A 14,170-nucleotide genomic window follows, 5' to 3' on the forward strand; every position below is an offset into this window, starting at 1 on the left:
AATTTAACATGATTTTCTTGTTCATGTTCGTTTGTTAAGAAAATAAGTGTGTTCGTGCTCATTTATGCTTGTTCGTTAACTGTATAAACAAGTTGTTCACGAACAAACTTAGTAAATGTGAACAACAATGTATAGGGCGTAAGATTTGTTAAAACTAGACTAAACTGTAGCAGGCCTAAAAAATTTAAAATGAATATGTTAAAGAAGGTCAAGAACAAACATAGGCGAAAATAAACGAACGAATGTTGACGAAAATAAATAAACGAATGAGACCCGTGTTCATGTTTGTACGTTACTCCGTTTAACATGAGCATAATATTTTTTTCATGTTCGTTCAGATTTGTTTTGGTTGGTTCATTTAATTGAATACGGGTCAAAGAACCTTTCAGATTGGTTTTTGGCAGTTTTGAGTATATGACTGCTGTTTTAGGTCGTTTGATTATGTACTCGATGGCCTTGGCAAGGCGGTGTTGAAAAAGGCTTTTGATTGGCACTCAAACAAAGGAGGAATAATGCAACAATAAGTTGAGTCAACTACAACTGTTTTACAATTATTTTCCTCTCGAGTGAGCACAACTATAGATTATTAAAACTAAATAAGATGCATGTTTAACAACTTGTGGCTTCAGGTTTGTATGGATTCCATGAGCGTTAATCAATCAAATGTGGCTGCTTGATGTGGTACCTAGAAAGGAGATAACGTTGCACAATATTTTACAACATGTGAGTGGGCAAATTTGGACTTTCTCGGGTGTGATTTTAATAATGAACACCCCTAATGGGTGGTAATCTTGATAGAGCTATTGAAGCAAAAGAAAAGCATGGGGAGGTCGATGCTAGAGCATATTGAGGGTTACCTCAAGTTATCAACAAATGAAAGGTTATTTTACAACTGCGGCTGTTTTGTGGGATGCTGATTTTTATGTCAAAGTTGAAGATGCAAATATAGGTAATTATATTACTACTGTGTGATTATAAGTTTGTAACACTATTCTATGTTGTATGACACTAATGTGCTTAGATTTATTACTTAAAAGTCGTTAAGTTCAGTTTTAATAATTAGAGTGTTGGTTACAGATAGTCAAGCAAGGCATTACAATTATACACGAGAAAGGGACTGTTGATGGAAATAAGACGACAAGAACCCATGATTGTGTGGGCCTTGCAATTCCATCCCCGGGGGAGACTGTTATTGTAAACCCACGAGTCGTTATTCTTTAATGAAATTCTTGGCAAGCCTTATTTCAGGTCCAAAAGTCAGAATAGCTAAGAGAGCTTTTGCCAACATCCAACAAAAGTTGTGGAAGTCATCCAACATGTAATTTTTTTTTGCCATCATAGACGTTTAAGATTAGCGTGAAAGAGATTGATTTAATTTTGTTTGACTAGGATTCACAAAATATGTTTTATGGTGATGAGTTATATGTATTTTCTTACATTAGATGTGACATTATTAAAGTTTTGTGTTTTGCGTTTAGTTTATAATTTGATTGTCGTATTACAAGTTGTGTTTGGATCCCGTCGAATCGCGCGGGTTTCGTACTAGTATATGTATATGTATATTTAACACACACACATCCATGCATGCCGGCCCCACCACCTTGAAAATTCGCCCCTCTTCCAGGCGAGGAGAAGACCTCGCCCCTACCCATTTTCGCCCAAATACCGCCCCCGGGGGCGGTGTTCGCGCCCTTTGTCGACCCTTCTCGTCCCAAATTGTAGCCCACTACACTTGGCCTTATGTGTGATGTCGGATTAACTTATTTAAGAAGAAAAAAAGTACAATTAAGACACCGAGAAAAAACGACCTTTAAAAGACTTTTTCTCAAATTTATTATCGTATTTAGTTAATTGTTAATAAAAAGTAAGTATAAAATAGTATTTAAATTTTTTATATCTTACTATATATTATATTAGAAACTGAGTAATAGTACAATATGATACAAATTACTTTTCAGTAATTCTAATAGCGGATTGTATTGGAATGTAGCAACAAAACTAACTAGTACAATATGCCCACTTTGGCATTCTGATGCCGCCTCCAACTCTATTCCCCATTAATGTTCGCAGCCCATGAATTTTATTTAATTTGTCTTAAATTTATATACAATCTAATCCTAATGGGCCTAAAATCTTTTTGGCTCCATTGTCTACCGTAGAGAGAAGAGAAAAGTGAAGAACTTTTCCAACGAGATATAAAGGTTTACATGATAAGAAAAATGGATTACTCCATACAATAGTAATCAACTGTGAAAGTTGTCTAGTCAAGTCGCTGATTACAACTTCTGTTCTAATTAGGTTATTGAACTTTCATTTTTCTTTCAATCCTAGATATTTTACCTGGATAGCATGTAATCTAGTTTTTTATTTTTTATTTTTCAATGTTTCTACTTTACATAATAACTTTTAAAAGTTGCGAAAATTAATAAAAATGCGAAATATAATTTTAAAATTTCGAAAATTTGCAAAAAAGGTTCGGAAAATTGCAAAAATTAAAAAAAAATGTAAAAATGTTCTTTTTTTTTTGAAAAATTGCAATAAATTACAATCATTTTAGTTGTATTGTTAATTTATAGGTGGCAAATGGGCTGGGTTGGGTTGAAACCGGTCATGGGTCAGAACGGGTTAAGATCGAAACGAGTCACTTAAAAAATGGTTATTTTGGTTCAGGTCGGAACGGGTTAGGGTCAACATGTTTGGATTAGAACGGGTCAAGGTCGGAACGGATCAAAAAGGGTTTCGGGTCAGTTTTTTTTGGACCAACCAATCAGTGCGTTTTCAACACGTTACAGCTCGTTTTAACAGCAAAAGCTCGTTTAAGTGATTTTTTCAGTTCGTTTCAGCACTTTACAGCTCGTTTAAGAGATTTTTTAGTTCGTTTCAGCACCTAACTGGTCGTTTAAGCGATTTTTCAGTTCGTTTCAGCACCTAACAGGTCGTTTAAGCGATTTTTCAGTTCGTTTCAGCACCTAACAGCTCGTTTAAGCGATTTTTCAAGTCGTTTAAGCACCTAACAGGTCGGTTAAGCGATTTTTCAGTTCGTTTCAGCACCTAACAGCTCGTTTAAGCGATTTTTCAAGTCGTTTAAGCACCTAACAGGTCGGTTAAGCGATTTTTCAGTTCGTTTCAGCACCTAACAGGTCGTTTAAGCGATTTTTCAGTTCGTTTCAGCATCTGACAGCTCGTTTAAGCGATTTTTCAGTTCGTTTAGCATCTAACAGCTCGTTTAAGCGATTTTTTAGTTCGTTTCAGCACCGAACAGCTCGTTTAAGCGATTTTTCAGTTCGTTTTAGCACCTAACAGCTCGTTTAAGCGATTTTTTAGTTCCATTCAGCACCTAACAGCTCGTTTATTTTTTAGTTCCATTCAGCACCTAACAGCTCGTTTAAGCGATTTTTCAGTTCCATTCAGCACCTGACAGCTCGTTTAAGCGATTTTTCAGTTTGTTTTAGCACTTAACAGCTCGTTTAAGCGATTTTTCAGTTCGTTTAAACACCTAGCAGCTCGTTTAAGCGATTTTTCAGTTCGTTTAAACACCTAGCAGCTCGTTTAAGCGATTTTTCAGTTTTTTTTAGCACTTAACAGCTAGTTTAAGCGATTTTTCAGTTCGTTTTAGCACTTAACAGCTCGTTTAAGCGATTTTTCAGTTCGTTTAAGCACCTAATAGGTCGTTTAAGCGATTTTTTAATTCGTTTAAGCACCTAATAGGTCGTTTAAGCGATTTTTCAGTTCGTTTCAGCACTTAACAGCTCGTTTAAGCGATTTTTTCAGTTCGTTTCAGCACCTAACAGCTCGTTTAAGCGATTTTTCAGTTCGTTTTAGCACTTAACAGCTTGTTTCAGCTCGTTTTGACTAAAATGGGTTGTTTTTGGTTCGGTCGGAACGGGTTAGGGTCAACAGGTTCGGGTCATAACGGGTCCGGGTCTGAAAGGTCAAAACGGGTTTCGGATCGGTTTTTTTTTTGTTTTTTGTTTGTTGAACGAGGACAATGGACGAAACCTTTTAGTTTTTTTTCACTTTTTTTTGTTTTTGATTTATATTTTGAATTATGGTTTTTTTATTAATTTTTTGATTTTTTTTTAAAAAAAACCTAGATTAGCAGGTAAAATATCTAGGATTGAAACAAAAATGAAAGTTTGATGACCTGATTGGAACAAAAGTTTTTATTAGTGACCTGATTAGAACAACTTTCAAAATTTGTTACTATTTTATGGAGTAATTCCTAAGAAAAAAGAAGAAAAAAATAATAATTAAAGAGATATTGGTTTTTAATACTCTCAACAAATATCGAATATTAAAAGTGTTATCAGTCAATAGATATAAGTAATATCATGTAACTAAAAGTAATTTAAATAAAGCTAGTTGGGTTTAATACATAATAAAGAATCAGGCAGGCTACACTTCTTATGTAAACCTTAAAGAGGCTATTCATTCGATTCAATTTTATATAAAAGAAATTATATTATTTCTTAACGTTATTATTTATGAAGCATGTATTCTTATCTTTACTTAATTTTGTTCTAATTAGATTATTTTATTGTAATAGTTTAAATATATTAACTAAATATAAATTTGGATTTTTGATATGTTAGAATATTTCTAATAGTTTTTTTACTTTGAAATATTAGTGTTATATAATTTTTTACCACCTTTTTTCTGTGTCTATCATTTGTGTTAATTTGAAAAACTACTTATTAAATAAAAGTTCAACTTCAAATACTAATGAAACTAATAATTAAAAAAAGGTTCAGTTTCTCTTTTCGTGATCATTTACAATCAGGCGATTTTTATTTGGAAAAGACCTTTGAAGATGATAATGAGAACTTATCAACTTGTGATATTTCTGGGTTGACTCGGTCAAAGTCAGCTTTTTGTTATTAAGTATTATCAACTTCAAGGAATAAAGCAAACGTGTAGACTAAAGCAAGGAAATTAAAGGTGTATTTTGCATTTGGTCTATATTGCAAGGTTAAGAGTTAGGATGAGCTTTTCCTCGAAAATTTCTTGTGTTTTTGTTTCAGGCTGGATATTTAAAAAAAAAAAAAAAGAGAGAGAGAGAAGTTTAATTATTTAGTATTTGTTTTTGACTTTTTTCAAGGTGATCATCATCTCTATATTTAAATTAAGTAATTTTATCTCCGTCATATAAGTAAAATAAACGTTTGGTCAGTTGGTGATGAATCACTTATCAAATTACACGAACATAACTCTCTTATATATCAACACTATATAATTAATTATATGTATACCTAAATATCATGAATTCATGATCAAATGCTAACATAATTGTACGTGTAGTAATCAGCTGGTATATAATTATATGATACTAGGTGGAAATACAATGAAGCAAATCATATCAATGTATTTCGTCATTGTAATTGGTTACCAACTGAATTGTGTGTCACAGCGTTTTGTTAATAGTCACTATATCTGATTTGATCAAGGGACTCCTTAGTAACGACCCTCTTAACAGTCACCATAGTGTTGCTGTCACAATTAATCCAAAGAGTGGTCTACTTACTCGACCATGTAGAAAATTGTATCATCTGTCGGTAATTAATGTTCTTATAATAGAAAGTGGAGAACATTTTACTAATTAAAGCTTATCGAAAGAGTACGTTAACATATATGATATTGATGTGTATCAGTTTTGGCAATAGACAGAATCATATTATAACATCAGGAGATTAATAGGGAGATATTAGAGACTTCATTTAAATCATAATTCTATCATGATCATTTATGTTTGTTGGAAATCAGGCCAAGATAAAAACAAGAATCAAACACAAAGAAACAAAGTTTTGTTGTATGATCTTTGTGAATAAGAAAGAAGCAAACAAAAAGACATGTGAAAAGCAGCAACCAAAGAAAAAAAACTGAACTCTCCTATGGAACCGATACAACTACTGACCCATTCTTCTAACGTTACACTTCTACCAACGTTTACATCCTTGAAATCTGGTCAACTAGAATACCAATTCTAACTAGCTAATAAACAATAAAAAATAAGACATAATATAAATAAATGCATAGTCTTCAAGATTCCTTCCATGCGAACTCCACTTGAACCCTTGAAGCTTTTGCTTATTCCATGCACACTAAATAAAACACTAACTGATGATCAATACCCATGGACCCGTTTGGCCCGTCAAGATTAAACCCAACACTGTTAACCCAAGCAAGGTCTTTTATACGCTTACGATCAAATGTGTATCAGAAAATTAAAATGCATATTGTAAGCAAGGCAATAAAACATGTTGCATGGAGTACAGGAGGGTATGCAGGATGTTTTATGATGGCATGGTGATGGGTTTCAAGGGTACGTATAAGATATATGTTTAAAGTCATATATATTGTGGCAATTGACATCGAAATGTTACTTAATAGTTTTATTTATCAACTCTGGTCTTTCTACCTTTAAAAATTTGTAAAAACGTATTGATTCGAATAAGTTATTCATATTCAGTTCGAATTTGGGACTATTTGAACTAATCAAATTAAAAAAGTTGAAAATTATATATGAAACAAAGTTCAAAATTATATATGAAACTATATAAAAAAAACATCCCTAAACTAATATCTTATTATATGGTATAAAAAACTTAGAAAGAACCCAAAACCCATATACTCTATAAAGGCGAAAAAAGCTGTATGTAATGTGAATTCGCCGAGGTAGTTACTCGAGTCGTATAACCCTGAATTCGAATTCTTCTTTCGATTTCAGTTCGAATTGAATTTTAGGTTATCTAAGTCCAAACCGAATAATTAAAAAACCACTTACTCTCTTCTTAAATTATTAACTTTTTATCTCAGAAGTTTTTATTTTGCTTTGTTCTTAAACCGCCAGCCACATTAACCATAGTTAACGACCACCACCACCACAAGTCCACCGCTGCTTCTTAAACCAAGTACACTATTCCAGGTCATGATCATTTGGTCCGTGTAGAACAACAATAAAAGTGGTTCTAAACCTATACCCTTCAAGATGTCATCTATAAAAGAGCTCAAACATCACCAAAGTACACAAAACATAGTCATACTCATACATATCATATCCTACACTACATAATCATACGAAAGTTACATATGTTTTAAACAATATCATACATAACAAATTATATCACACAGATGAAACCTACATACGTTTTAAACAATATTATTAGTAACAATTATAGATACAACGAAAAGCGACCACCAGATTCCAGGCCATTCAAGCTACTACCCCACTATTTTTTTAAAGTTAGCGAGTCGGTCATCTTCAACAACATTAATCTTCACATCAGATAAATCACTTTCATAATAATGCCATAAATAAGACGTCTCTTCATCACAAATCACATCTTCTAACAAAGATAAATCGGTCACAGAAGCCGGCAACTCTTCGAGTCCATGACAACCACTCATCTTCAACACCCTCAATCCCTTAAGCTCCCCAATCTGATCTGGCAGTGAGTTTATACTCAAACAATCAGAAATATCAAGAAACACCAAATTACAAAGGTCCCTAATCGACTCGGGTAATTTGACCAATCGTGTACACGAATGAACCCTTAGTATTTCCAGATTTGACAGAGACCCGAGTCCTTTAGGAAGAGCTTCAAGTTCGTGACAGTTAGTGATTGTAAGTTTCCTAAGATAAACAAGATTGCATATGCTAGCAGGCACTTGTTTCAAATCATAACAACCATCAAATTCAAGTTCTTTGAGATTCGGTGGCATAGAAGAAAAGTCAACGAATGCATTACCGATCTTGCATATGATAAAGGAAAGCTTCTGCAAGTTCTTCAATTCACAAATGGATTGAATTGAGGGAGAAAGTGAGACGTGTTCGAGTCTTATACTTTTTAAGTTGGATAGAAAACTGATAAAAGCGAGTTCATGCAGTTCAGAAGGGTAAATCCCATAGCTTGTGATGTTTAACGCCTTCAACTTGTTCAATGTTTTTATGAAATGGGGCAGTGTGTAGTTTTTACCTCGTGGGTTTAATATCAGAACTTCAACTTTTGGTGCGTTAAGATCATTCCAATTACAGGAAAATGTTTCATCTGCAAACCAAAAATTCAGATATTAGATACAGTTACTTTATCTATACTGGCATATGATTTGATTTCATGATTTGGATTAAGAAATAAACCTGTTGTAACAGACAGAAGACGAGCAGAAATTGGTTGTTGGTTATATTCAATCCACCAAGTCGGTTTAATGTTTGCATGAATTTCTATAAACAATCGTTTTCTTTGCGGTGTTGGCTCTTGGCTACTCAGATGAATGGCTAATTCTCTTAACAAATCATGCTGTGTGACATAGTGCTCGTTACAGTAACCTTCAATTTCACTAGCATCATTCCTTAAATAATCAAACAATAAAGTCAGTACAAATGAAGAAAACAGATAATTAAATTAATCTAGGGTACTAGGGGCGCAGCTCGGGTAGTCGAATGGGTAGTTCGGCAAGATCTGGTAAAGTGGTGCAACTGAATCAGCAAATGGTTTCAGCTTGGATTTTCAGGTACTGCTGCTAGATCAACAATGGTTTCGGCTTGGAACGTGATTGTGTTGGTAGTCGATTGGGTAGTTTCGTTCATGCCAAACACCACCGCAACCAATTTGGGTTTCTTTGAATAGTTTTGAGTTGTCTCCAAGTGATCAAGTGGAAGATTTGGGTAATATGGGTAGTGAGATATGTGCCCCGAGTACCCTTACGTAAAAAATAGCTTCTTAACCTTGAAACATTAAGATTGAGAAGATTTCTTGAAGAAAGTTCAAGAAGGTATTCAATTGTATACATTCCTTCTCTGTCTAGACTGTATAACTCGGGCCATATATCCACAAGAGCAGAAGCCGCAATCTTTTCGTCTTCTGGAAACGAACCCAAATCAAGGAAACATTCACGGGCTATCGGCAAAGATTCAAGCGCGTCAACACTGGCCTGAAGACTAAACAGTAACTGGCTGTTTGAGTGGAAGATAGTTTGACCTTCTGACCATTTGTTCAAAGTTGTTCTCCATGTGAGCTCGTCTTGACCGCGCAGTGATGCACCGACCACTGTGAGAGCCAATGGAAATCCTTTACAGCTCTTGACCATCTATAAAGAAAACCAAAGTCAATAGTGTATTGGGTGATATGTAAACTTAGTGTATGGATCTAAGCGAGCCTTGGATTCGTTACAAGATCTGGTTAAGGTGAGTCGCTAGTGAGATGTCATGCCCACATTTTATTAAATGTTTTGGGCGTGAGTACATGCAAGTTGAGAATTTGAAATATTGTATGCATGCTAGATGAGTTCCTAAACAAGTTAATTGTTTTTAAGTGTATGCACGCTAACGTTTTTGTGAGTTGGCTGTATGATCCAAAAGAGACTACATGTTGGTTGAGTTACTGCTCAGTTCCGTGGAAGAGTTAAAATGTGGTGGCAGAAGTGTAAGCCATGCGCCAGCAGGTAATAGGCACAGTGAAACCCCTAATAATTCATAAGCCAATTTGTAGTAAAGTTTTTTAGAAAAGCTTTGAAGTTAATTGAGCTTGTTATGGCATGTCTTTGTTTGCAAAGTAAACAGTTTTTTAAAGTATTTTATATGTTTAAAGCTCGAGCTCACCAGCTTACAGTGTCTGTTTTAGCGTGTATTTCAGGAAGTAAAGAGAACCCTAGTTGAAAAAAGGGAAAGTGAAAAGTAAGGCATTAACCGGCTAATCTGAAAAAAGGCTCTTGGCATTCAAATAGAACTCTGATCAAGGGCGTCCCATAGCAAGTGATGGCCGATGGGTGTGCAACCGCAGGGCCCAGTTTCTCAGCAGGTCGACAATTGTTCAAGTAATCCAGTCTATTGCCTATTATCTAGTATTGACTATTTTCTATAATCTATTGATTAATAATCGATCAATGTTCAACAGGCTTCAGGTTTGTCCAAATCAATAAACAAGTTCAATCGAGAATCGTTTAAGTCCAATTGATTATTTGCTTGATTATATGATTTGATTAATACTATACATTATATAATTTGTTTGATTATTGATTATTCTCTACTGATTACTGATAAATAATCGATCAACAGGTTTCTAATTTGTCCAAACCGATAAACAGGTTCAATCGATAACTGTTCAAGTCTCATCAAATTGATAGGTTTGTCCAAATGTCCAATAGATAACATTATTCAGATTTAATTGATATTTATAGTTAGCTCTGCTGTCGGTGGGATTTTACTGGGTATGATTGATTGATTGATTGAATTGATATTTATAGTATAATATTAGATTATATCAATATGATTAGATTAATACTTAGATTATATGATTAGATATGATTTATGTTCGATACTTTGATATAGCATACTTTAGAATAACGTTAGCTAATAGCTGGAAACCGATATGATTTTCAGAAATCATGCATCCTAAATAAACTATCCGGTAGTCAAAACGTAAAAAGAGAAAAATAAATCAAGAATTAAGAAGTCTTTCCAAAGACAATAATTTTTTTTGTTTATTGTTATCAAAATTATCTTCCTGTTATTGAATTCCTTTGCATATATATATCAGTTTATATTTTAGGGACCTATTTTCTGCTAATCGCACAAGGCAACTGAATTCGCAGGGAATGGCCCTGACTCTGATTTAATTTTTTAGAAAACAGTTAAATTTTTTTATGTGAAAACGTCAAGGTTTTACTTTTGAGACTACCGTTGTGTAACAGTTAGTTTGGGATGTGTGAATCCAACACAAGTCATCCACAGGGAAACCGAGGTGTGACAATAATCATGTAACATACACAAATATGTAGTCAAGAAATGATTTTGAACTCTTACTTTGATAATGAGATCATCAGGTACATTAATTTGATTTGCGTCACATGTAAAAGCTGAATGGTTAAGAAGAGTCCTTGCATCTTCATCATTTAACAAGCCCAATTCATATGTGGAACCGAGACTTGGAAACAAAAACCTTGATGTGACCAAGATTTTGTAACCCGGGATTGGGAATTTAAGATCTTGAATTATCGATTGAGATTCACACCATACGTCATCCAAAACCAGTAATATCTTCTCTGATCCCATTTGACTTAAAACGTTCTTTAGCTGGTTCTTTGCCTCTTCATCAGTTTCAAACTCACAATCGTTTTCACGAAAATGATGTGTAAATATTTTCTGGACAAGTGTCTTAAGAGAGGTTGTTCTAGAAACAGTAACATACACAATATTGTCCCCAAAAATACCTGCGCAAATAATATTACTGTTAAGCTAGTTGAAAAAATTTAAATACAAAGTTAACAACATAAACAAGTTCATACCTTTAATTTCATTATCATGGCAAAGCATCTTTGCAAGTGTGGTCTTCCCACAACCTCCTGGAGCTGAAACCGTGACCACCTGATTCGCGTCTTTGAGAAGCACGCGTTTCAATTCTTTAAGATGAATATCAAAACCAATAATGATATCCGGGAGCTGTGGAACACTGCCAGAACTCGATAATCCACTTGGCTGTTTAGTAATAGTCGAAAGTACTCGATCCATTTTGCGGCCCAAAGCATGAACATCAGTCTGAGTCCTCCTAATACCGGTACTCGTGTCATCCTGTAATTCATCACGAAAGAACCTTAACAGTTCATGGTCCAAGTGAATCAACTTATTGGCATGAGCTGACTTTTTATGCACATACCAAAACTGGATCGTTGAGCACTCGGAAACCACCATTTTACCATCTTTTAAGTGGAGTATGAATGTGTCTGTCTCGTTTTCAGGGCGGTCCAACACTTTGCTCAACCGGCTGCTTTCTTGTAATATCGGCTGGATGTTAGTTAACGTTTCGTCTAGGCGTTTGAGTAGGGTTCGGAATTTGGGTGTCTTGTTGGTTTCTGATGCCACTGCTTGGTGTAGGTCAATAGAAGCAGTTTTTAAAGCCATCAATTGTGCACTTTGTACAACCATCTGTGAAAACCACAACTAAATTATAAAAGCCCCAAATTAAATAACAGACAAAAGTCAAAACAAAACCCTAACAATGAACTGTCTTTTTAAAACTAACAATTGGGGTTCAATAGAGCGAGATGATAACAATAACTTAAGTTCCTGAAGCAGGTGATATAGATAATTGAAAGTAGAATAGTTATTATGTACTACTGTCTACCGGATTGGATTATATATATATATATATATATATATATAGGACTTAACAATAATAATCCATACCATAGAAATGAAAATACCTTGGGTGAAGGAAGATATTAGTAACTTCTGAGAATACCGTTTGAGTGTTTGGGGAAGAAGTTCGTAAGAACAAGATACGTTTCTTTATAGGGAAGTAGGATAAAGTTTATCCTACGTTTATCCGATAAAAAATGAAGAAGTTTCATCAGATGATAAACATCGGACGAAACTTCTTCATTTTTTTTATCTCAACGGATAGTGATCAAGACTTCACGTGCATTTTAATAAATAATTACACGTGGTAAAAAAGTTTATTATTATCAGTATTATATTTTGTGTCTTTTAAAATGATATATATTAAAGTTTTTTTTTAAGTCAGGAACCTTTCAAATGGACTATTGGTTAAATTTATCATATCACGATACATTTGTCTTTTGATTCAGGGAAAATATTCACCTAAGGCCAACACCCGTGAACACTCGCCCGAATGCATGACATGACGGTAAGATAAAATTCATTCATTTCAAGAATCCAGTTAGTGAAAACACATACTCGCCTAGTCTCACATTATCACTCGGTTGCCTCTGAAACTAAATGGTGAGGGCAATAATCAAACCTGAATCACATAAAACACTAAGCATCTCCTCTGCTACTCTACCAATAGCTCATTGGCATATATTAAGTTATTTTAACTTTAGTTAATTAAATCCTAAACTCATGAATAATTCTATTTTTTTTTCACTTACTAGATGTTCAAAATATTATTTAACAATTTTTATATTTATTCTATATTAGTTAGATCTATATAGAGCAGAAAATGTGACATAGATATCTAGAATATCGAATACTTCTTTTTTACTTATACGAATGAAAAACATAGGAAATTTTCATGAAATGTATACGTAGAATACACACTTTTTCTAAAGTATTGTTATTCTTCTTCGCTTATCTTGCTTTTAATTGTTTATAGCTCGTGTTTTCATCGAAATTGCATCACATATAACGACATGTCAACAATTCTAACCAAACATGAATTTTGATGGGTGTGTGTATCTTTCTATGCCGTGTTTATCACTTGTATTTGGTGTTTCGTTGAAATTGTGTTAGAAGCAATGTCATACCTAACCAAGAAAATGCCATATAATTTAATCTTGGGTGTATATTGCTACGTGTTGTTACTCGCATTTATTTACGTGTACTATAGTCATTAGACTTATCAATGAAGGGTAACCTTTAATTCATGAAATTTGGACATACATGTCTAAATGTAGAAAGTTATAGATGGAAGTTTTCCTTTTAGCTTTGGGTAAAAAGAGTCTTACAACTCCTTCGTGTCTATTTCATTTATATAATAAAACAAAACCCTCACAACACATTAAACTTTATAATGTTTAATTTAAAATATCACAAATAAGTTGCAAACGAGGAGAAAATTTAAGTCATTGCACAATTTTAATGGTTGGTCCTCAGTTAATCAACACCAAATTAAATTAAATTAAATTAAATTAAATAGTTTATGTTAGGATTAAACTCAAACACGAAACCGAACACACACACGAAAGCAATAAACAAACTAGAGGATTTAACGTGGTTCGGTCTAAACTGACCTACGTCCACGGGTGGCAACTAGATATTCTTTATTGAGTGACGAAAGATTACAAGAACATAATGTTGTTTATATAAAGACTGAACTAGGGTTAGTAAATTATTATGCAAGAAATCTAAACCGGGCCGGGCTTCGGTCTGGCCACCCTACACCCATCTGCCCTTTGGACTTCAAATAATAAATCGGGCCAACAAAAGGCCTACGAAACCCAACAATCTCCCACTCGGAGGTCTTGAATACTCTCGTCTGCACTCCTGATTGTACTTCTGTAATCTGAACATTAAACTTCTTCTAGTTGCCACCGCCTTCTCATCAATTAACCTGAAGGCCCGTTGAAGCTCCCCGGAGCTCCAACACGTCAGTCACGGCTGAAACTGCCCCTGACCCGTTCTCTGTCTCTACCGGCTCCCACTGTAACAAACTACCGG

The 14,170-nt window shown here is 34.2% G+C and overlaps 1 protein-coding gene across 1 annotated transcript; it reads right to left on the reverse strand.

Moving 5' to 3' along the window:
* Positions 1-7,106: 7,106 nt before the first annotated feature.
* On the reverse strand, positions 7,107-11,948 carry LOC143583845 (putative disease resistance protein At5g66900). Its single transcript, XM_077066043.1, has 5 exons — positions 11,281-11,948; positions 10,799-11,205; positions 8,723-9,084; positions 8,135-8,346; positions 7,107-8,045 (listed from the first exon to the last, which is right to left on the reverse strand). Exons 1-5 carry the CDS (start codon positions 11,915-11,917, stop codon positions 7,219-7,221), a joined length of 2,445 nt encoding a protein of 814 aa, XP_076922158.1. The 5' UTR covers positions 11,918-11,948; the 3' UTR covers positions 7,107-7,218.
* Positions 11,949-14,170: the final 2,222 nt, after the last annotated feature.

Source organism: Bidens hawaiensis, unplaced genomic scaffold, assembly GCF_021521415.1.
Source record: "Bidens hawaiensis isolate Kalapana, Puna unplaced genomic scaffold, B.hawaiensis_p1.1 tig00032577_1, whole genome shotgun sequence".
NCBI lineage: Eukaryota > Viridiplantae > Streptophyta > Magnoliopsida > Asterales > Asteraceae > Bidens > Bidens hawaiensis.